This window comes from Vicugna pacos, chromosome 5 (assembly GCF_048564905.1).
Source record: "Vicugna pacos chromosome 5, VicPac4, whole genome shotgun sequence".
Taxonomy (NCBI): Eukaryota; Metazoa; Chordata; class Mammalia; order Artiodactyla; family Camelidae; genus Vicugna; species Vicugna pacos.
Window position 1 is genome coordinate 84,651,413 of NC_132991.1, and position 25,701 is coordinate 84,677,113.

General features: G+C 38.9%; 1 protein-coding gene across 2 annotated transcripts in view; it reads right to left on the reverse strand.

Annotated features, from left to right (window-relative positions):
* Positions 1–25,701, reverse strand: part of DOCK10 (dedicator of cytokinesis 10) — a 242,080-nt gene that overhangs the window by 106,466 nt on the left and 109,913 nt on the right. For both annotated transcript variants that reach the window (XM_072961744.1, XM_006207934.4), the window contains exons 3-4: positions 20,562–20,651; positions 4,443–4,525 (exon numbers count right to left, since the gene is read on the reverse strand). In XM_072961744.1, coding sequence (XP_072817845.1) covers positions 4,443–4,525; positions 20,562–20,651 — 173 coding nt within the window. The remainder of the gene's footprint in view (positions 1–4,442; positions 4,526–20,561; positions 20,652–25,701) is intronic.

The window sequence follows — 25,701 nt, forward strand, 5'->3', positions numbered from 1 at the left end:
TGTGGGGTTATGCGTGTTCAATGAGATCACGTACACATGGCACCCAGCACATCTGGCACACGGCCTGCACTCGAGAAGTGTTCTTTTATGAAAATATCTGTTCCAGTTTAGCCACACTAAACTGATTCCATTTTATTTGATCTTCAGTCACGAAATATACTCTACGAAATTTTCTCCTTTATGTCAAACCAGCTGTGGTAAAACTTTTCAATATGTTATATATCTCTGTATTTTACCCCACCGGTGAATACAATCTGTGGCATCATATTTTTTTTCTTAGTTTCATATTTTTTAATTGAGGTATAATTGACATATGACAATATACTAGATTTAGGTGAACAATGCGGTGATTCTACATTTGTATATATTGTGAAAGGATCGCAGTAAGTCTAGTTAACATCGTCACCATTCCTAGCTACTAAAGACTTTTGAGAGCTAGTCTCTGGACAACTTTCAAATATTCAATAAGGTCTTGTTAACTATAATGACACCAAGCTGTGCATCCCATCCTCATGACTTACTTACTTTAGAATTGGAAGTTTTCATCTATTGACCCCTTTACTCAATTTGCCCACCCCCACACCTCATCTCTGGCAAAAATCAATCTGTTCTTTGTATTGGTGAGTTTGGCTTTTTCTTGTTTTGTTTTTTGTTTTTCAATTCCACATGTGAGTGAGATCATATGATATTTGTCTTTCTCTGACTTATTTCACTTAGCATAGTGCCCTTAAGGTCTATACATGTTGTGGAAAATGGCAAGATTTCGTTCTTTTTTATGGCTGAATAGTATTTCACTGTGTATGGGTACCACATTTTCTTTCCTTCATCCACCAGTGGACACTTACCTTGCTTCTGTATCTTGGCTATTGTAAATAAAGCTGTGATGAACATGGGAGTGCATGTATATTTTCAAATTAGTGTCTTTGTTTTCTTAGAATAAATACACTGAAGTGGAATTCTTGGATTATATGGTGGCTCTATTTTCAATATTTTAAGGAATCTCCATATTGTTTTTCATGGTGGCTGTGCTAGTTTACATTCCCACCAGGAGTGCAAAGGGCTCCCTTTTCTCCATCCTCACCAACACTTGTTATCTCCCGTTGTTTTGATAGCAACCATTCTAACAGATGTGAGGTGATAATTCATTTTAGCTTTGATACACATTTTCCTGATGATTAATGATACAGAGCATCTTTTCATGTACTGGTCATCTGTAAGTCTTTAGAAAAATGTCTGTTCAGATCTTCCCATTTTTTAATCATTGTTTGTTTGTTTATCTATTGAGTTGTATGTGTTCTTCATATATTTTGGATATTAACTCCTTATCAGGTACATTATTTACAAATATTTTCTCCCATTCAGTAGGTTGATTTTTCATTTTGCTGTTAATTTCCTTTGCTGTGCAGAAGCTTTTCAGTTTGATGTAGTCTTATTAGTTTATTTTTGCTTTTGGAGCCAAATCCAAAAAAATCATTGCCAGAACCAATGTCAAGGAGCTGCCTACCACCTATGTTTTCTTCTAGGAGTTTTATGGTTTCTGTACTTACATTCAAATAGTAAATCCATTTTGAGTTAATTTTGTGCATGATGTAAGATAGCCTAGTTTCATTCATTTGCTTGTGGCTGTTCAGGTTTCCCAACACCATTTATTGACAAGACTGTCTTTCCCCACTGTATACTCTTGGCTTCTCTGGCATCACCTATTTTTTTTATGACATTCTTATCTTCTGGGAACCCCATTTTCAGTGCCAATTTTTATTTCCAATGTGTGAAGTCTTGACATTCCACATTCTAGCCTGAAATAAAGTCTCTCTCCAGTATCTTCCTATGAAGAGACGCTAAAAAAAAGTGAGATTCTTAAGAGTCAATCATAACACAATTTCAAATTTGAGGAATAAAAATGAGGGAGAGAAACACACGTCTTTTTTCACTTCTCCATAATTGCAAGTTTTTATTTTACAGCTTCAGCAATCCATAAAAAGAAATGCTCAGTTTAATTGGTAGCAGACATAGGAGAATTCTTCTAATCCAGGAGGTATGAAAATGATTTACTTCTAATAGCCTCGGAAGGCCCAAGTAAATTACGTTTCCACTACTGACCTAAATAGGTGTAGTCTTGAGCGGGGAGTGCTTAGATTTGTAAAATCATTAAAAAAATATTTTCGCTCTTCAGCGTTAGCAGTTTTCATCTGTTCAGGGGACACGTGAGGATTATTTCAGAACTTCTGATTTTCATTTTGAATATACATGTAGAGTTCATTACAGTTTCTCACTTAGTGGCAGTCTAACTCTTCCCTTTCTTGGTATCAACTTTCACTTCCCTTAGTTAAAGTGAGGTAAGACGCAGCAGTGTTTTGGTTACTTTCGCATTTCTTCTCCTGAGATTTCTTCTCCTGCTTTGTGAGAATCCCAGTTCAGCAGTGATATCCCGACTCTGTTCTTGCTGGACGTGCTTTCTCTGTTGTTCCCATGGAGGGAGAATACAGCGAATGTGAAATTTTTAAATTTACTTTTCTTTATGGCATCACGACTATAAGAAATGATGAACAGTGTTTGGGGATAAAGCCACCAAAGATGCCTACAGACCTAAAGACAGCCGGAAGGCATTTATGCAAAAGGGCAGCTAAACACTTCCTTTTATGCTCTCTTCCCTTGTATGCAGTCTTCCAACAGCTTGGACACAGCTTCCAAGTTGTAACTGCTTTTCAAAACTATTTTCAGAAAGAGGAAGTCTGGATGTTAACACATGCTTTGCTTTTCGACTGCATCTACAAAAAGTGTGTGACCAATGCCCAGACATTCTGAAAGTACTAGTTACTCATGAAGGCCTGGGGTGTGATGGGATCTTCCCAACATGAAGTCACAGGAGGCCATCTACCAGGAGTGACCTGGATCTAAAGGAATGTTCAGAACTTTGGTAAAAGTTAACATTCACCGTTTTGAATGAAGAGTTGCTGTTTTGGAGGAACATTGCTTTGCTCTTGACAGTAATGTAACGCCTAAAGAAATGGCTCCCTTCCCTCTTTTTGTTTCTTTTTTTTAATTCTCACTGCCACCATCTCATTCTCCGTGGAGTAGAACAGGTCATCTTTTAAAGAGGTAAACCAGAGCATGTCACACTCTAGGTTACAATTACCATAGGCTTCTGTGCAATGAGAATAAAATCCAAGTTCCTTCCCAGGGTCCATAACATCCGCTACCTTACTGCTCTCTTTCCAACCCTCAGTTCCAGCCTCGAGTGACCACGCTAGCTGCCACCGCACCACCTTTGCCCTCGCCGTTCCCTCTGGGAACCCTTTTCCGGAGACTGTGGTGCTGGTAGCTACTGTTCCTTCAGATCGGGGCTCAAATGTCACCTTCCCAGAGCCATTCCGTGACGCCCCCTCCAAATTCTGCATTCAGGAGTTTAGAGCAGCATCTCCAAGTATCCAAGTCTGGAAAAGATGTTTCAAGGGGCTCGGGAAATCTTAGAAAGCCATGCCCAAATCTGAAACATGTGACCATTTAAAAAGTTAGATACAATGTGTGTGATCTCAAAGCTTCACTTGAGGAAAGTGTTAAGAAAGAATTAACTTTTAACTGTCTTAAGTACTTTTCTGGATGATTTGCATCATTTTAGTTTGATGAATGAGTGTGCAGGAAATTCCAGTTCATCGTCATCCTTTGAATGTAAGCAATGTCCATCTAGGATTATTACGTTTTAAAATTTGCCACTCACTGGGTTTACTTACCCAATAAGTAATCACTGCCCACCTAATTATGTGCCGGGCGTTCTCCTAGGCCTGCAGGGGGTTCTGCAAAGAAGAATCCCTGTCCTTTGGGGGTCTTTACTCCAGTGGGGGGACACAGACACGGAATAAATGATTACTAATTCAGGCAGTCGGTCAGGTAAGCTTGTCTGTGGAGGTGACAGTTGAGCAGGTGCAGGACAAAGTCACCTTCCCCTAGAGACTTTGTTTCCCCACAGTCTGGAAAAAAAGTACTTGTTTGTCTTTTCCTTTCTGCTGTTCTTAAGGATCTATCATTTCTGTGGAGGTTGTTTATTTTCATGCCTTTTACTATCTCTGTATGAAAACACACCAAATGAATGGCAAACTGAACGCTATATACAGACTATTGTCAGAAAAAAACTTCTGGTCAAAATTGAAGTTTTGAAAAATCCTCTTGTATCTGCTATTGAAAGGACAGCTCACAAAAGAATAATATATCAAGACTTTAAAACTTTGTTCAAAAATTAAATAAGAGCATCTCACCCCAATTCTGTGACTATACAAATAATACATTGTTGAACAAAATGGTCTTTCATGACTCATTTTTAAATTTTATAAAGCATAACTTAATACTAGAATAACATACGTGTATTCATAAACAATGGCAGAATTTAAACAGAGAGAGTGTTTTATATATAGAAAAACCCAAGGAGTACCATGGAAGGTTCTTACCGGGGTAGCTGTCGAATGTCTCCAGAATATTGTTCATAATTATAATTTACCACGTACCACTGGGAGCTATAAAATTTACAAGCCTGAAAAGAAAAAAAAATGACAATTAAAAATTATCATGAGAAAAATCAGCTGTCCTGTCAAAAACCACGGTGAATTCAGTTCTCATGACCTCCGGGATAATGTTAAGGTAGCTGTGTTAGCAACTTTCAGGCAGGTAAAGGGCTTGCTTATCTAATAATCATTTCATTTCCCAGTGAAATGGAAATATAACCTTTCCCAGACTCTAAGAGGAGGAACCATTTGACATATTTATTCTATTTTTCTCCATCAAGGAAAGTCTAATTTAATCACCCGCTGAATCATACCGGATACGCTGCTAACCTCAAGTCCTGACATTTTTTCAGCTTGCCTTGGCAACCCTTCCGTCATTCAACAGTTGTCAGTAGCAAAAGATGTTATTATTTATTTTTACATGTAATTCTTTCATCATAATTTTAGCCTCTTTCTTCCTGTTCTTGCGTCAGTAACGAAGACTTTTTCACTTTAGGTCAACCCTGTGGTCAACTTGGAATCCGTTTTACCTCATTGCCTTCTGAACCCAGGCTTCTCCGTGATTCTTCACCAATTTTATAAATATATGTGAATAAATATATGTGAATAAATATATGTGAATTTTATAAATATATGTGAATAACTTTGTTTTTTTAAAACAAAGTTAATAGCACAAAATAATTATCTTGGAGTGGTACACGATGGCTGACCTGAGGGTGTTTACTGATGATAAAGATTCTCCAAACCCTACCGTGCACCTCACACTATGCTGACCATGGAGTGGTAACGGGGGTTTCACTAGTTGGCTTTTAAGATTCCTTTTGATTCTAAAATTGCATAAATCAAGGGATTAAACAGCAACATCAGGATTATAAGGAGACCTTGTGCTCTAGCATGAGTGGGGAAAATGCGGAGCCATGGACTTCCTGCAATATGAGAGGTAAGACCCATGAATGTCTTAGTAACCAAGAAGGGGACAGGCAAAGAACTCTACGCAAGTTGTTACTCAAGATGTAAAAGTGTTACAGCAAAGGAAGCACTGATGACGTCTCTGCAGAAACAGAAGGTGGGAGGGAACGGCCCAGAGGCGTGTGGGGAAGGCGGGTGGAAAACCAGGATGCAGGCCCCCGGCTCACGATTCACAGAAAGGCAGGGACAACTGTTAGGGGTCCTCAGCCGCTTTGGACTTCTCTGGCCTTGAACTTTCTCAGCACCAGAGCTTTATTTATTCAGGGAAACACCCACACACAAACCAGGGACTGAGGGCAAACAATGTGTGTGCCTAGGACAAGGATAGGGGTGGGAGGAGGACAGGACAAAAGTAGAGTTTAAAAACAAAACCACAACCAGACAAACGGACACGGATAAACAGTCAAAGGGAACTCAGGGGATCCATGGATCATGGATGGAGAAGGAGAACTGGGAAGAATACTGAATATTTAGCTAAAATTGAATTTCTTAGCTTGCCAGTTCCTGAGCCAATTCTGAAACTGTATGTTTCTGGAAATCAGAGGAAAACTGAGCCCTGATATGCTCTTTGTCTGAAAACTTTCATCTTCATTTTAGACAAAGATGCCAGGAATTCAGGCAAAGAGCACACAGGCTTATGGCCTCCCAGCCCGGGGAAGACAGAACATTCATGACCACAGGTCTTTCTCATCCTCTCTCACTTACTTCCTTTTTCTGTACTTTCCTGCGGTTCTCAAATAAAACAAAATGGAAAACAAAGCATAAAACCCACTCTCTTTCTGCATTCCCTTTCGATCTTTTTTTTCTGGTACATAGTTTTTCCTAGTTCCCTTCTAAGTATATATTTGAATTGGAATATTGTTTTCTATCCACTTAATGGCATGTTTCCAAAGATTTTCACTTTTGCTTTCTAAACTTGATGACCACTTTAAATACTAGATAGAAGCAAGTATCATACCCTGATTTACCAACCCAGTCTTTTAGTTTTGGAAATCGTCCATTCATTAATTTGTTCAGCAAATATTTTTGAACCCGTACTGTTTGCCCAGGGTTGTTCCAGGTGATGCAAATACATCAGTGAACGAGGGACAAAAATTCATGCCTTCTTGAAATGTCTGACCTAATGAAGAGCTGGTCAGTAAACACAAAAATAAGTAAACTGTGTAATGTATTAGGACATGGTAAGTGTCAAGTGAAAAATAAAGCAGAAGAAGGGGGATGGATAGAGTTAGACAAAGGGGGACAATTTAAATAGACTGGTTAGGGGCAGTATCACAATGAGGGTGACCTTTGAGCAAAGACGTGTAAAAGAGGACAGAGGGAGCCGTTCTTATGGCCACTTGAGATGTCGTGCCACTGCAGAAAAATAATGCTTCAGAGTATTTCTTCATGCATTTGGTCCTCACATCTTCCCCCAAGTTTGGCCCATTTGGGATTATTTTCTTAGGCTAGAATACTCAAAGTATTTTAAAGATTCTTGACAAAAAACTGCCAAACTGATGTACACTCTTTACAAGAAAAATGAGAATAGAGGGTACTGCACTGAACCAGAGCTACAGGGCTTTATTCTTGGTCTAGAACTACACTGACTTCCAACATGATTTTGGTCAAAGCATTTTACTTATTAGGCTCTCTGATTTAGCAACTGAACTTTCAGAATATTAGAGCGGATTAGAAACCTCTGTTTCATAACATCTACCTCTACAGGTCTTAATTTGGACGTTTTAATGGGACAAATGTGTATTGTCCTATTGTCCTTTCTTGCTATGTTTAACCATGGTAAATACGTATATTCATGCATCTTACACGCACTATTCACTATTCACAACATGCCGCAGGCTTAACTGACTGGGATACATAATCCTGAATCCCGCTGGCCAAAAATGAAGGTGGTACTTTCTTACATTGCTACAGTCTAGTAGAATTACCTCTGTTGTCTTGGAGTGGCAGATCCTTGTCAGATACTGTACTATTAGGTGCTTTACATATAATCTTAAGAGCACTCCATGACACTCTATTATTCCCATTTTATAGATCACAGAGGCAAGGAGAGGCTCAGATTTTTCCCCAAGATCCTACATGTGACAGAAGTAGGATTTCAAACTGGATCTGTCTGTCTCAAAAAGTCTATTCAACTAATTTATGACTTGTTTGATGATTGCAGATTTTTTTTTAAAATCACATCTGGACCATCATTCCAGATGTTTTATACGGTGTTTCTGTATCTGTCTTGGAGCCAGACAAGACCTGGTTTTCAATTTTGGTATTAGCTGTGAGATCTCAATTAAGTAACTTAATATCTCTAAATTTATTTACATGTTTAAAAGATACCACCTTCATGAAGATCAATTCCAACAAAGCACCTAACAGAGAGTTAGTAATTGATAAATACTTGCTTTAAAAAATCAGTTTTCCCAGTAAGTTTGATTCAGTCTACAAATCATGCTCACAACAGTTGATAATGCCAACTTGTTTTTCCTGACTTATACAAGTCTAGTTTTGGAGAGATATCTTAGCTCTGATTATCACAGGGTTCCGCTTAAATCAAATTCTTTCTGAATTTACTTGTTAGGTTCTTAGTATCTGGGGGTGGTTACATGAGGATTAGGATTGGACTAGAAGATCCTGAAGAATCCTTTTAAATCTGTGATTTCTCCGATTCTGAGAAAGCCAGTGCATTTTACAAACACATAAGCATTTCTCCTACATAGTTATGGCATTTTGGAAATGTTACGCATAGAAAATTATTCTCTATTCTTTGTTCCAGCCCACACAGTCGCTCTAAGAAGATCATTAAGAACTATTATAATTATGACTACAACTCCTCTTTGTCCAAGAACTAAGCTGAAATGACCTGTTGCGAATTCAAAGTCACAGGCTCCAACTCTGCTTGTTGCAACAAGGCTCTGGCTTTATCTTCCCCGTAAAAACTACCTAGCCCGTGACACTGGTTGCCAAACACTTGCTTCTTACTCCCCTAAACGTGGAGGCTGCCACAGTCTCCTTCAAAGGTAAAGACTGAGTAGCCAGCAAAAGTTTGCTGAGTTGGTTAATTTTTCCAAACAGCGATGCCCCTAACTCACATTTTATTCATTTATTATGCTTGCTTATTCAGCCTCTATCTTGTCATCACTGCTGGTTTGATGTTTAGACACACAAAAAATTAAGCAAAGTCAACATGGTCAAAGGCTTTTAAATCATTAGAACAGTGTTTCCTAAATTACAGTGTGTACATGAATTATTTGGGGTTGCTAATTAAAATGCAAGTTCCTGAGTCCCCCATGAGATCAGAATCTCTAGAAGGATTTCTCCTGAAATCCATCATTCCACTGAAGTGACAATGTGGCTCAGTCCTTGTCATGCCGTCTGCCTGCAAACTGAAAGCATCAGGGTCCCAGCTTCACACAGGGAACTCAAGTAACTGAGACTACCTTCCAGCTTTCTTGCCCTCAAGTCGGCACAGCCTTTTAAAAGAGCAGGGAGCACATCAAGTCCAGCCCAGGGGGTCACTGACAGTGGCCACTGAGTACGGACGTGTTGAATGAAGGAATCTTCCCGAGTCCTTTTTCCCTGGAAATAACTAAACTTGACACCTTGAAAGTTCTAAAAATCTAAACACTTTAAGAAAGACTGGGCACTTGTCAAAGGCACCCTACAGTGCTCTAAACAAAACATTTGATTTTTCCTCCTCTTCCCTTTCTCTTTAGAGACTCATTAGAATCAACTCAGATCACGTTACCTACCTGTAACAGCACTTGGGGTTTGGCAATGCGATTTGTCCATCTCTTAAGAAGGCCGATTATTAGATTCTGGCTACAGAGTAACAAGTAGGTAAGAGATGGCTTTTTAGATGCAAAGCTATTTTTCTTTCTGGCTATAGATGTTTATTAAATTACATGACGACTTTTTGGCCAGAAGGATTTATGCAACCACAAAAGGTGTTTATTTTGGCCCTTAGTCACCACCAGGATTAACTCTGTATTTGTACAATGAGGGTGGTAATTTTCCTGTTAATGCCATTCTTTACAAAGTTTAGAAGTAATTATGGCTATTGTATAAATGTTGAAAATGCAGCATCATGAAGTTAAGTGAATTTAGGCAAATCATGTATTAAAAGAGTGGCTGGATAATTTATTGTCCACAGTGAGGGATTTCAAAGTCTGAGGAGATACTATTAGCCAGGCCAACAGGTAGAATATAAAACTGCCTGCAAAGCAGGACATATGGTCACCTAAGATGTCGACATTTTAAAAAATACAAAATGGCACCGAAAATACTTTTTTCCCTTTGACTGGATCACATTATATATTCCTTTAAGATGGAATAATTAACTTCTGCGCTATAAAAATAAATTGAAGAGTAAATGATTTTAAAAAAACTTACACTGCACTCTTGGGAAGAAACTGAAAATGGGTTTGGACAAAATAAATGATGTGAATGTAGATCTGACTCCGTTTCAGAAATCATGATACAATCCTAATATTTAACAGACTTTTGAGTCCAAGTTTTTAAAATATTACTTGATATTGGATAGTGTTACTATGTATATAAATATGCCTGTACAAGATAAAACAGAATGTTATATCAAATGCCAACCATAAGTGAGAATCAATTTTTAACTGTTTTGTTACTCTGAATTATAGACTAGCCTAAATTGTTATCTTTCTTGATTCTAAATTGAAAGTGAATCAAAATATTTTGTCTGCCTTTTCAAAATGTGTCGCATTAAGGCAACTGAACAAACTGTAAAATGAGACTTTCAGAAATCACACCTGTACCTACTCTGGGACCAGACACTCTTAATTTCCCAGCTGGATGTCACAAGTATTTTGTCAGGGCATGAATAATGAATGGTACTAAAAAATCTTAGTAATATTATGATCTAATCATTCTTTTCATGTAAGGTATAAAATCTGGGTTGTCATTCAATGCAATTAAAATTTCAGGTTCAAATTTCAGATGGGTTCTTTTTTTATTCTTATACTCCAGGGACTTCGATTTGTATTTCTGTGTCTCCATTCACTTACCACCAAACATTGTATGATGGTTTCTATTGTGGAGAAGAAAAGAGGAAGCCAATTTAGAACTGTAACAGTTTTGAATATTTGGAAACAAGACTATCATTCTAAGGATTTTTGAGACTAGGAAATAAATTTCTTCAGGGAGGTTAACATGAAACACAAAAACATTTTTTCATTGTGCTCATTCGTGTTCTCCATACACATTTCATCCAAATGCCACTAAAGAATAAACGCATTTGAATTTACCTTAATCAACATTTGTATGTTTATTCTCTTTACTGTTATACATTTAGTGTGAAAAACATCGGGTGATCTATTTTGTTCTGGCTATTATAGAAATAAAATTATTACATATAAATAAGACCAGGCCAAACAAAGGACAACAAAAGATTTTGATATAATTTTTCCAATAAATTATTGAAGTTGCAAAAGAAATATGGTTTTACTTATAAATTTACTTTTAAAAAATACACACAAAATGAAAATTCTCTTAACTTCCAGAAGACCTTCCTTAGTGAATTAAAAGCCTCATTCTTCAAGACAAAAACATGAATCTTTTTCTTTGCACTAATTTATTAAGAAAGAATCCTGAATTTTTTTCAATTTGGAGAGATTTTTACAGTTATATTTCCCCATTATCTTCCAGTAAGTTAAATTGTACATGTAGCCTTGATGCCACAGCAAAAGAGTTAGTTCTAGATTGAAGAAAATCTAGCCTAAAGTTAATGAATGCATTAGAATCACTCATTTACTGTCCAATGATTCAGAATCAGAAAATAACATTCATTTTTACTTAATTTATTTATACATGCCAAAAAAAAAAAAAAAACTCCAGAACCATTTGTTGAAAGACTCATTCTTATTTCTGGGTAAGTCTGACTGCACGCTATTCTACATATGAGATTCAAACAATTTGTATAAAGTACAAAGGCATGTTGGTTAAAAGAATGGCTTCTTTATCGATGTACACAATATGCAGTCCAAAATTAAATATAAAGCATATAAAATTATTCAACCATAAAAGTAAGAAAGGAAATTCCCTGTGTTTTCTTGAGACAAGATACATTTCATTCTATTTCAATCTATTTTTTTCCCATTAACAAAATGGGGCAGCATGAAATATGTTTGAAATCATGGCCAGTCTCCCTCTCCCCATAATTTTCTTTGCAATGTTTAGGACCCACATGGCTTAAAATCTCTTTTACTTCTCAATATGATGCAGCTTCTATGTGGAATATTTATAATTTGCTCTTGAATTCATTGAATGCCACTGATTCCAAATAGTGGAAGAAGAGGAAAAGGAAGAGATTTCATTTTCAATATTATACTCCTTTGGTCATAGTGTTTTTCATAGTTACAAAATTTTGCTTCTTGACAAATTAAGCAGTATTTTGGTGCATAATTTAACAGTCCATTGAGCTATTTTTAAACTTTGCAATGCACAGGGTATTCTGTGTGAAGAGCTCCAGTATTTTTACTGGGTTTACTCTTCAAAGCTCTTTCTAGGGAAGGGGACATAATATACTGACACCTTGTTTGATACGGTAACACACCCCATGTCCCTTCAGAGTTTAACCCACAGTAATCAGGCTGTGCTCATGGCTTCTGAAACTGCCCTTTGAAAGAACCACCAATGACTCTGAATCACCCAATCTTGACATGTCTTTGGCATTTGACACCATTGGCGCACACTTGCTGCAGACAGCTCTTCGATTCTGAGAAATCAGTTTCTCCTTGTTTTCTTCCTACCTCCTTGTCCACTCCATCTCCACTTCCTATGCAGGGCCCTCTCTGCTACCCCGCTAAGTGGGAGTGGTGCTCAGGGACCTGCCTCATGGCATTCCCGGCAAGCTCTCCCAGGCTCAAAGCTTTCCAGTCCAGAGCCAGTGCCCACCCCTTCCTCCTGTGTGGAGACCTATGTATGTATCTTCCTCTTGGCCCTCTCTCTGCGTGTTGGCCACTAAGCTGATCTTCTTTGTTTCCTCCACTGCTGCTCCAGCAATCTTTACTGTCTTCTGGGAACCTTATTTAAATGATGGTGCAACTCTCTAGCTCCTTGCCCAAACCAGACGTATGGGAGTCATCCCTAGCATGTTGCTGTCCTTTATTTGCTTTTCAGTTACCAACTGCTGTCAACTCTGTCTCCTTAACAGCTCTTCCCTGTCACCACAATCACACTGCCATGTGTTAGTACAAGTCTTTAACCCAGCTGGGCTATTAAAATAAATAGTCTCCTATTCTGTCAACTTCTCTTCACTCTTACTCCTTCCCTCAAGCCAAACAGTCCATTTACTGGTCTGTTTTTAGTTATTTTTTTTCTAACATATGAATCTGATCTTGTTTCTCTATTTTACAGTAATACTCCAGGGGTTCTCACTGGATATTTCGCAAAAATCTGATCACAGGTCTGTTCCTCCTGCCTGGTGGTGAGCTCCTGGACTCTGTGACATCCAGTTGGTACCCATGGCTTAGTGAGTGATGAATGTCGGTGAAAAATAATCCCAGTCGAATCGTTCATGCAGTGGACAAGGCCCTTTATTGCAGACACTGTGTGGGCTCCATGGTAACTGTATAAATCAGGAAGCGAGGCACTTTCTATGTAAAGAATGTAACCTTTTGTGGAGATAGAGTAATCAACTCCGCCCAGCTGAGCTGGGAGCAGCCGTTTCTGTGAGTATCTAAAGGAGCATCTTGTTTAAGTCACTGAATTTGCCTTGCCCTCTAGGACAAGAGAAAAAATAATCTGGTAACTAGGTAGGGGGTTAAAAGGAGAAATTTAGGGGCTGAAAAAGGTGTTACTCTGATCATTATGATCATTATTATTTACCTCCAACTTTGAAATTAACCTTGTTTATGCTTAAAATTTGCCGCATGAGGATAAATCCATAGAACTACCATCCCTGGTGTATCTGGGGTCCTGTCTTAGTATCGTTAAGAGGTCAAAGGTAGACATTTTTGACACTAATGTTAAGTATTAAGAATGGAGGTGGCCGTGAAAAGAAATAATTTATTTGATCTTTAGAGACTTTAACATCCGCTTTCTCGTCATCACCATCTGCCTTAATGAAAGGCAGGTCAAGGTTCACCTAGAAGCTGTTTCTGTTTCACTTGAGCTGTTTTGTGCCCCTGGTTCCTGACAATCTCCTTCCATCTGATTTGTATCAGCATTTCTGAAAGATGTTTCTCGACACACTTGGGGAGAGAGAGAATTTCCCCATGGTCAAGTAAATCTGGGAAATAGTTCATGCCTTTTCCACCGCTAAGGCAGTCTCAGTGGTTACTAGCTAAAGACTTTGTGTGTGTCTGTGTCTGTGTGTGTATGTCTGTCTGTCTGTGGGTCTGTGTGTCTCTCTGTGTGTGTCTGTGTGTGTATGTCTGTCTATGTGCATGTGCGTGTGTGTGTGTGCGTGTGTTTGTGACCTATGAACATCTCGAAGATCTGGCTTTCTGTAGAACATTCTGTGGCTATATGAAATTGGCCTCAGTCACCTATAGTACTTTGTGGATGAGGACAGAACATCATCACTCTGTGTGTGTGTGTGTGTGTGTGTGTGTATTTACATATAGATATTTTGCTTCTATTCTTGCAACGTTTCCACAACTTTTAAGTCCCTGAGTGTTTAATGTCTTCACTAAAGTGAAGCTTGGATTCCTGACATCGTGGCTTACTCCTCACTTCATCAATATTCTACTCTGGTTGCAGGTTGGTTTCTGGAAATTGCAGACGGGCTTGTAGGCAGAGCGACGTGCTCCCTCACTACTTAGTATTTCTCTCAGCCATTCATCTGAACTGGTCCCGAGACCCTTGCTCCCTGTCCGGCCGCTGACGTAGTCTCACTTCTCTGCTCTCTCATCTTCTTTGTTAAGAGAGCTCAAACCAAGAGCTTAGTTTTACTTAGTGTTCTGGGTATGTTAAAATGAAAACTTTGCCCTAGAAGTTCTGCTTAAGAAGTCTGCCTCCTATTTATAGACCCCTTTAGCTGCTCTCCCACCCCCTGGGGGAGGAAGTGGTGCTTAAATTTTATCACGGAAGTGCTTGGGCTTTTTTATGGTCATAGATGTTGACTTTAAGCCATTTACGAGGATCAGATAAAGACATTGCTCCCCAGTTATTTTCCAAGTGCTTTCATATCATTGCTGTATTTATTTTTAGAAACACGGCATTGGGATGATTAATAATCCTCATTTAAAGATGGAGAAACTGAGGCAGAAAGGTTAAATATTTGTCAAAACAAAGGATGTGTTCCTCTGTGAACAGTGGAAACACCCCCATCAGGTCAGGCTATTGAGCACAGGGTAGGAAGGAATTCTTCAAAGGGTCAGAGGGAGCAAAGTGGGGAAGGGCACACAGCGTAGAGTGAGAGAGATCAGGGCCTTAATTCTGGCTCTGTGTGAATCGGGGCAGGTTATTTCATCAGAACCTGCCTTGTAGGCTGTAAAGCGAAGTATTAATACCTTTAACAGAGTGATCAAAACACATATAAATATATATAGTGTCGCTCAACTCTGACTCGTGTTAGTTTAACACAACTGTGAAGTGCTTTGGTGGATGTGAATTGAACCTACCTTCTTGTGGGGACTATTTAACCTCACAGTTAGTAGACAAGGAAGAGAATTAGTACCAGTTAAAACAGAAGAGGGAGAGACCATTCATTTTATTTAAACGCCCATTAAAAAATGAAGTCATTCACGGTTTAAAGAAGGAAAGAATGTCCACTGCCTTCCATAAGAAGCTCAGAGTTGTCAAAGTAAAGAGAGAGAATTCAAAATCAGTACTGAATGGGATGTGTTTAAATGAGATTCACGCTGGTCTGTCGCCTAGCAACCAGGGTATCTGTCCTTGCCACCCCATAGGGAGCCACAGGGCAATTTAGCACAGGGTGGACCAAAAAGGTTGCCTTGTGCAGGGCAGCAACCGCGGTAAGGGAAACACGTGTCTCTACAAAACCCTACAGTTGTCAGCGAATTCACGTCAGTGCTGGCTTATTCTGATTTCAAAAATCCAGCCAACGTTTCTCAAAGTGTGGTCCACTAACAACGTGCGTCAGGGTTACCAGGGCAAAGCGACAGGGGAGTTGTCAGGGCAAAGGCTGAGAGGTGTTCCTTCCAGAGGGCAGCAAGGGCAGAGCACATACGGGCAGCTGGCATCGTGGCTAAGAGGCCAGGTCTAGACGGCATGCGTTGGGATGCTGGGTCTGTGTATTCCCAGCTGTAGGATGGTGGACACATTTCTTAATTTTTCTATGAAAGTTTCCCCATCATTAAAAGGTGATGATGATAATGATGATGGATGTTTGTAATTACTGCAAGTAAGGGGCTGAGAAGTGTATCTGGCGCAGAGTAAGTCGTCAATAAAGCTGCTGTAAGCTACTGAGGTCAAGACTTTTCGGCAGCATCATTCTCTGGGGTGATTTCTCAGTCTTAACCTGGCTCTCAGGCGACCCCTTTCTTTTCATCTACTGTCTCCAGGGTCGACTATTCATCTTCCATTATCATCATGTGATATTTGTAATTGGGTTTCTCTTCTTCCTGTCCTAAGGCAAAAGTTTCACTTTATCTCCATCCTTAAAACCAAGTACAACTATGGGAATTTCCAACGGGTTTTCAGGGCTGGTGAGAGAAAAATCAGCAGGGAATAAAATAGTTTCTTCTCAGGTTTCTTTCACTTTCTTCTTTTTCTTTCTTACTTTTTTTTAATTTTAGATCTATGCATTTGGGAAAAACATAGTAAGAAGTTTCCTTCATGTTGCCAAGATCAGTGCTCTGTCTTAAGATTTGCAACAGAAAAAAGTTTGGCAGATACATAGCACCTAAGGTAAAAGGAATTACACTTCTCCTTGAGCAGTTCTTGGGAGAAATGAGAAGCAGAGGGTGGAAGTGAGAAAAGGAGGAATAATTCCAGGCTGTAAGTAGTAGAAAGGAAATTAATACTAGGAACAAGGAGAAGGTGAAAATTTTCTCCCCGAGGAGAAAGAGCAAGACAAAAGCACATTTTGCAGCCCCCAGGTTCCTGGCTGAAGTGAATATTCTCAGAGAACTACGGGAACAAAGGGCTCAATCTGGCCATTTGAAGTTGTGCTTCAGAAGCTCATGAAACACAAACAAAACTATAAGCCCCTAAGAACCCCAGAATATCCTTTGACGTCTCCAGTGTTGTACTGATCAACTTTTCAGACCATCTGTTCCCCCCTCCCCTGGGGAAAGTAGCTAAACTCGCCACCTTGGTTGGATCCAAGGATTGGGGGTGTGGTTTCTGATTAGGTCCTGGGGTTTGGTCTTTGAGCTGGCTGGCCCTACCCCAAAGGCAGAGCACACAGTAAAATGAGCAGGTCATCAAAGGCAAAAGCTGAAGCAGGCCGGCAGCCAAATCCAAGGTCTTGAAAGCCTCAGACGCTAGAGACCCACAGGGAAGAGAGCTAAGAACCCCCGGGTCACGTGAGAGAAATTTCCACAGCCTCAAGGAGACTGCAGAAAACCTGGGACGCACGAATACACTGTACATGCACAAAGAGGTGCAAGGTGAGGAAAGTCCCTAAAATCATGGAAACGTTTATAAACCCATACAAACTATACTATAGTACATTGCTAGTTATTTTATTATACAAATGATTAAGAACGGACTACGTCAGATGAACGTAATTGGCTCCTGTGATGGATGAACAGATCCATTAGGTTGACTCACACGGCAAAACACAGATGGGATTTTGATTGCTCCATATGACATTTTCATTATCAGACTAAAATAATAATAATCAAAAAGGGGTCTGATGAAGTCTCTAAGGTGACTACCTAATGACTTGAAGGATAAAGTTGGGTTTTAACTTTTGGAGACAATTTTAGGAGATAGACTGGAGTTGCTTCCAATTCTGACAGCATCTTGAGAGATATTCTAAGCAATTTTTTTTGGTCAAAATATTTTTAATGACAAAAATTTGTAACACCACAAAAATACAGAATATATAAATTGAAAATCAATCTCTCTCTCTTCCCTGTCCCAAGCTTGTGAGGTAGCCAGTGTTATAAGTTTGAATGTGCATTTTTTAAATTGTGCATTTCATATTTACATATCATGTATTTTTTTTTACATCTCCAATGATATACTGTATATTCTGCAATCTACTTTTTTTTCTCTTAACAGCATATCATAAGCATCGAAGTTAATACATTTAAACGTGTAATTTTTACTGGCTACTTATCATTACAAAATATAGATGTGCCAAAATTTATTCAAACCCACCCTTATCACTTGATACTACAAATTGTCTGGTGCTGCAATACTCATGCTTGTAATTATATTCTTATTCTCTAGTGCTTGTTTTTTTACTAAAATGCATGCTGCATATTTATATGTATGACTTAAAGAGATGCATTTGAATATCTCAAAAGGCTACAGACATGTGAGAATTACAAACACTGTGTGATAGTGTTCATTTCCCTATATTCCTACTAGCACTAAATGATGTTCATCTTAAAATTTTTCTCCATTTAGACATGATACATCATTTTTTGTTTTAATTTGTATTTCTAAGATTACAAGTATGGCTGGGTAATTTTGTATGTCTCTTAGTCAACTGTATTTCTTCTTTTTGAACTGCCTTCTCCTATCTTTTGTTCATATTTTGGTGGGTTATTTGTCTTTTTCTTATTAATCTGTAGAATTCAGAGCATTAGGCATATGTGTGTATGCGTGTCTGTATGGCAAAAGATACCATGAGTTGCAAATAATTTCTCTGAGTAAGTGCTTTCTTTTGGCCTTATTTACAGTCCCATTCATCACATAAAAAATTATAACTTTTATTTGCTTAAGTACATCCATTTTCCATAACTTTCCACTTAAAAAAGTTTTCTTACATGTTTCTAACTTTTTAAAATTGAGATCTAAAAAATTCACCTGGAATTAATTTTTGCATGTAAATGTGAGATAGAGCCTTAACTTTATTTTTGCCCCAAATGGATAGCCAAGTGGTACCTGTTGAATTACCCACCCCTCCTGGAGAATTTGAAGCGCCATATACACCATTTATTACGTAACCATATGCAGTTGGATCTGTTTCTAGAAACTCTGTTTCATTTCACTGGCTTATTCGTTTATTTCAGAAGACAGAAAAAATGGAGAATGTCTCAATTCCTATCTTTTAAAGCGAGCCTTTCTCTAATATCAAAGGGAAAAACTAGAGCCATATTTCACTCATGAATATAAATGCAAAAATTAGGGGAAAAAATTAGCAATTCCAAACGAGAGAGATTATACCAGAAACATAAGTATGGATCCACAGGACAGCAGTTTATTAATTCTATTAGTGCTAAGTTCAAGTAGAAAAGCTATTATGTCAATAGGCTGAATGTGCATTTCACAACATAGCAGACTAGTCTTTCTACACACTCTAGAGACCAATAAAGACCCTTCTCAGACACTTCTTTTGTGACAGGAACGGTCATAAAACACCAAATCAAGAATGAGACAGGCTGCCCAATACTAGCATTATTATTCAACACTGCTTTGGAGATATTAGGTAATAAAAATAAGGCAAAATTTAAAGAAACAATATGCTTATTAGAAAAAAAGAAATTAATTCTTGGCCAACCTAAAAACCAAAAAAAGAACTATTAGGATTAAAGAGTTTAGGAAGCTAGTTATGTGTATTTGAAAATCAACAGCTTTTTAAAAATATCAGTCATGAACTGTAAGAAAAGGAAATGGGTTTTTAAAAGTCCACTCCCATTCATAACAAAACCACAAAATACATGGAAGTAAATTTAACAACGAAGTTAAAGATCTTTATGAAGAAAGTGCAATATTTTAGTAAAGAACACAGAAGAAGACCTGCTTGAATGTCCCCTGTTAGGAATTCAACATCATAAACATTTCAGATCCTACCTAAGTTAACATATATTTACTGCAGGACTTCTGTAGACCTGATCTCAATGAATCTGATTTGCTCGTGTAGAAAATGATTTGCCAACACTTTTTTTTTTTTGAACAGTGATGCCTTGCTAGATATTAAAACTTTCTCCAAGGGGACTGCAAACAAAATATTATGGGACTGACACCACATTTTTATCAGTAAATGGGAAAACAGTGTACTCAGATATCCTGATGTTATCTGAATCTGCAGTTTATTTTTTTAAAACCTCTTTAGGAGGCGTGGTAATTCAATGTGAACTGTGGGAAATAAATATGAAATAATGAAATTGTTAAAAAAAAAAGACCAGATTATGGCAAAGATGATCTGGATTGAATGGTACAATGTAAATATGTATGATTAATCAGATTAGTATTAATACGTACACTAACGAGGCTAGCCTATACAAATATGTTTAAGAGCTGAGAAAGGGCTTGGCTATTGGACGTAGCTATGATTAAATCCTTATTGGGATGCACTACTTTCTCAGGATTAAAGACTGCATTTAGACTCCACCACCTTCAGTTTGACCTGTAGTGGACTAGTGTTATCACTGCATTTTCTGTAAAGGAAGGACTGGCTTCACTTATTAACTCAATAACAGATCTGCTAAGTAGCTATTAAGTGCCAGCCCGAACCCTGCCCCCAGGGCAGCCTGTAGTCTGGTTAGAAGAAGAAACAGTTTTACACGCCTCTCCTGCACTAACTGAAAGCAAGTAGATGCTACACCAACCGGATTTTATCAGCCCCTTTAAGCTGTCCACATAGTTTTACCATTAACTATTTCCATACTTGGTACTTGAAAGAAATACATCTCTTAAAACAGAAACTCTGGTATCCAAAATTCTCATTTAATATGAGCCTTTCCTGCAACTCAGTCCAAATAAAATTAAATCTTCCTGTTAGATCACTCAAATATTTGTCCATGTAGTGATTTTAAATTAAGTAAAAACAAAAGAAAAAAAACCCCAAACTTGAATAGTCACTAGATAACGAAGAGCAATTAGCAGGAAGTAACAGATAATAGAGGTGGGAAGACACTGACTAACCATAGCATTTGGAACTGTCTGTTGAAAAGGAGAGGAAGGCAGTAATAAGGGTAAGTTGTATCAAGAACAACACGGGGGAAAGCAAAGCTCTGTAAAATAAAGGATTGAAAGCATCGCATTTACCTCTTTCACTAGTAAATTTTCTGCTTTGTGCTCTGCATCTTCCGGGACTGTTGAGTACAATGTTCGGATGTCCCAAGAAACCGTGGCAGTCTGAGAAGAATAAAGAAAGGAAATTAAGCTTCCAGCTTAAAAGCGCTGAGCAGACCCCTACACTGAAGACACAATAAAGAAGTGCATTCGACCTCAGCACTTAAGGGTAAGAGAAGACAAAGAAACCTCCATAGTTCTCCCCAACGTAATCCCTAGGAGCGGAGAGGCAACCCTGCCTTTGATTAACACGACAAGCATTATAGTTCCCCTTATCCGTGGTTTCAGTTACCCATGTTTAACCAGGGTCCAAAAATATTAAATGGAAACTTCCAGAAATACACAACTCATCAATTTAAAATTATGTGCTGTCCTGAGGAGTATGATGAAATCTCGAGTCATTCCACTTGGCCTGCCCCCTACACCGTCCCGTATCATCCGCATCCTCAGGACTCGAAGATCCAGGATCACTGGTAGCAGATGGTCCTCCTTCTGATGTCTTGTCAGAAGGTCAGTTGTAGCCCAGTACTGCGCCACCACATCGTTCACCTCACTTCATCTCATCCCGCAGGCTTTTCATCACCTCACATCATTACGGGAAGAAGGGCGAGCACAGCGTGGGGTATTTTGAGCAAGGCCACCTGCACATAACTTCTATTACTGTATATCATTATAATTGTTCATTTTATTATTAGATATTGTTAATCTTTTACGATACCTAATTTACAAGTTAAACTTCATTATGGGTATGTGTATATAGGAAAAAATACAGTGCATATAGAGTTCTGTACTATCCGTAATTTCAGGCACCCATTGGGGGTCTTGGAACACATCCCCGGTGTATAAGGGAGGATTATGATGTTACAGTTACTGTTTTATCTGTGAAGCTTATAATTTTAAGCTGTTTCCTCCCGCGAAGAAAACAAAATTTGGACATCTTTATATTTTGACTAGTTTATTTCTATTGTTATCTTTTGTTGTTATTAAAGCTCAAATAAACCTGAAATGAAAAAGAAACTTACAAAATCGGCATTATTTTAATCCTACTATAAATAATCTCTTGAATATTCACAGGGTAAATTTAGCCCCTTCCAGAAGCTGTGTGTGTGGGGGCCCCAACTGGGGTGGGAGAAAAGAAAGGGTGTTCAGTAAATCTAGATCTTGCAGAAGTTAAGTCATTTTATTTTTTTGGTGTCTTTACTTTCATTGGAATAAATTAAACATTTTCAACTCCAATGCTAAACAAACAACTTTATATTAAATAAATACACATTAACTAAAAGTATAAAATGTCTCTTAAAATAAAATCTTTGAAAGAGAATTCACAAGTTGTCTCCTCTGTATATAGGATGCCATAAAACAGTTAACTTTCCATCACTAGCCCCCAGCTTCCTCTAGTCTGTACTCCTTGGTGATTACCGGGCTGCTGGCATGGTGAGTTTGTCAACATACATGGTACCAACAGTTGGGCTCTTTTATTGTTTACACCCCCACACCCACAAATGTTTCATCACTGTTTCTAAAGCACCAAATAGGGTTCATTTGAGCTGTTCTAAATGAAGGGCATTTCTTCTAGACTAATTAAAAGAACAAATGAGAATCTCAAAAACCATCCTTACTTCTGGAGAAGACAGGGAGGAGAAGGGTCCAGGGAATTCAGTTTTCGGAGTTCACAGCTGAGGCTGCGAGCTCTGCCACCAAGGGCGGCATTATTCCTTTCCCTCCAATTCTAGACTCAGATTTTCTTCAAATCCCCCTTTTCCTTCACTCTGGATATATGCTCCCTGAGGGAAATCAGTTTGGTCTGTTTTGTTCATCGCTCTAACCTCAGCGCCTGGTTGGGTGCTCAAGTACTTATTTGTTGAGTGTGTTGCGTGTGTTTGGTGCGTGTGATATGTGTCCACGTAAGCATGTGTGATTGGGTGTAGTGTATGAGTGTGTCCATGTGAGTACGGTGAGTGTGATTACACATGAAAGTGTGCTGTATTTGATTGCAAATACGTATGTGTGTGGTGAGCGTATGTGTGTATGTGTAGCTGTATACGTGAGTGGGTGTGGTGTGTGAGGGTGTGCATGCATGCATGTATGTGCATATGGGGGAAATGGGATTTGGACACTGTGAAGGAGGTAGAATGTCACGTGACTCCAGTGAGATCAGAGGATAAATAATGAAAGAACGATATTCAAGACACAGCCTATGGCAAAAATAAATGCTCATCTTGAAACACAGATAGGGAGTCCCTCAGTCAGTGCATTTGCCCCAGGACTTGACTGCAGTTGTGAACAGAGTTTGGAAGTGCTAAGGTCAAGTGAAGACACACGCACAAGGAACCATTGCTTCTCAAGTGAAGCATGATGGGGCCAATTAAGGATTTATTACTATTTAGATTTTACATTTTTGATTCCTTTTGAATTTTCTCTTTTAAGTTGCTTCTTTCATGTTATTTACTCAAAGATAAACAGTAACTAGATTCTACTGAAAGTTGGGATTAGAAGACTAAAACCCATGCCTAAATTGAGCCTCGGGGATTATTGCTGGATTTCAATGATCTGGGGACGGTATTTCCTGTTTGGAGAGAGAATTTTCAGATACAGTGTAACTTGATTGCTTTCCAGGGAATATTACATATTGTAATCTACTGGCAAGATTAAAGATTTCTTTTCTCTAATTCAAAAAATCTTCTGTATCTCAGTCAATATTTTATAAAATACAAATTTTTATATAAAAAGCAAAAGATTTCTCCTTTTTATTATCAGTCTACAGCCATACCACCCTGAATGCACCCAATCTTGTCTACTTATATATAGTTTATTGATTTCTTGCCTTTAAAAAAATAACAGCTGCTCTAAAATAATCTAAGTCTGATGGAGAGTAAAGAGGCCCAACGTTTAGCTTCCTGTTTAGTTATACCATAAACCTACTGTCCCACTAAGATCAGTACCCTCGGGTATAATACAATAGAGTGAACACCGAGCTGGATTAAGAAGGTGTTTTTTTTTTTTTTTCTTAATGGTAAGTTTCTGGAAGGTGGGCTCAGGTTTCCAGTAATAAGAATCATATGATTACTTCATTTGTGATGTCATAAAGATCAGGGCCCCAAATACCTAGGCTAATGCTCATACACGATGTACGGGATTGGAAATCCATTCAGGTTGGGGGGATAAAAATTAATCGTATGTACAATGGTGATGTGTGATTCTTGATGGCTTCTAGTTATAACATGATGTTGATTTTTTACTAAATAAGGCAGCTGGGGCTGAATCACCCTCATGCAACCATACGATAAATCTAAAACAGTATTTTACCACACGCATGGGGTCACAGCACATCTAATACTTTGCACAGAGCACACGAGATACAAGAAAAGGATTACATGTATAATGAACGCCTGTGACGAGCGACTGACCTTGGTTACAGTTTGTTGCAATGCTGAAGTTGCCTGAAAAGGCAGAAGGCCTTCATAAAATTTCAACTTTAAAAATTGCAGCTCTTCTACTCGTTTTTCATTTCTTTTCCCATTTTTTAACTCAAGTACAGTCGATGTACAACAGTATTACATAAGTTACAGGCGTACAACATAGTGATTCACAATTTTCAAAGGTTATACTGCATGAATAGTTACTACAAAATACTGGCCATATTCCAATACTGTGTTGTACTGTATGTCCCTGTAGCTCATTCATTTTACACATAATAGTCTGTACCTCTTAATCCCCTCCCCCCATCTTGCTCATTTTTTATTTCTTTGAATGTGTCTCTGCTGAAGCAAAAAGAAATTGATCAAATAAGGAGAAAAGTACACAGAGTCATATTGTTAAGGGTATTAATATGGTTACAAAGAATTTCTTTTCTGAGAATTAGATGCTTTCAGACCACTACAAATTGCCTTGGCCACAACAGACTTCCTGTTCTCTTTTATCAGCCCTCGGGTGGACGATTAGCATACCTCATCAGCATGAAACAGATCCGAGGCTGTCCTGGAGCTCAGCCGAGCGCCTCTTCTGGTGGGAGAGTCTTATAAGGGGGCCCGTTGTCCAGAGATTAGGCATTTGGAAATAAAAACTGTCCCTTTATTTAGGAAGGGAGGCATGCAGGCCTGTGTTTGTAGTTTCAGGTCCACGATGTTCAGACGTCTCCCACGACAGCCCCGCCCCTTTCTGGCTCCTTCTCCCCTGCGGTCGGTAGTCTTTGTGGCTTTGTCATGGCCACCATTCTGCTGACTAAAACGACTACAGGAGACTTCATTCCAAGCACACAGGGGCCACTTCTCAACTGGCCAAAGGCCGCTGTCAAAGTCTAAAGGAGAAGCTACTTTTCCTATTTGGGGGCTGAGCAAAACTCCCTCTGACATTACTAGATGCCAGCTGCTCCAAAGGGGAAAAAATGATAGCGTTTAGGATAACCCGGCTTGAGAAATCTGAGCTTGCGAAGTCAACAGGCCTCGCAAGAGGGGCTCTTAACTAACACTTCACGACCAAGTCCAACCTAAGCATGTGTCTGAAAGTGATCTTCACCTAAATGCCTCCTATTAAGACACCAACATTGCCTTTTACTCCAGTAGAGCAGACACTTACACTACATTTGTTGCTTGAAAAACATTCTGACCCCATTCAGAAAAGTATTACGATTTTTCTTGTAAATACGTGAGAATTTCACTTTGCACCTTCATTGCGCTCCAAGGGGAAGGTCTTTCTTTTGCTGCAGCTAGGCTGTATGGGGACTGCACGAACAGTGAGTGGGTGCCCATTACTGGGGTGCTGTCACCATCCAGCCAAGTCAAGCGTGGCGACTCCTCCATCATAGGACTAAAGCATAGCATTAGGGAAGTTTGGAGACCTGGTTCAAGGCTTTTTACTCTCCGACTGGCAAAGCACTGAGCAAGTCACTTCACTGCTTTATTCTGTGCTTCATTTTCCAGGCTCTAAAATGTGTCTCCCCTCCTCCAAGGGAGAAGGACACAGCACTCTACATATGGAAAAATGTGAGAATTAGTAGAACACAGTGTACCAACAATATAGAGATACGTACTGCACCAGGACCTCCCCTTGGCAAGGCCTCAGGCTGTGGTCTGAGCTCACCGTCCAAGGAGGCATAGGGAAGAAGCCTGCTCAG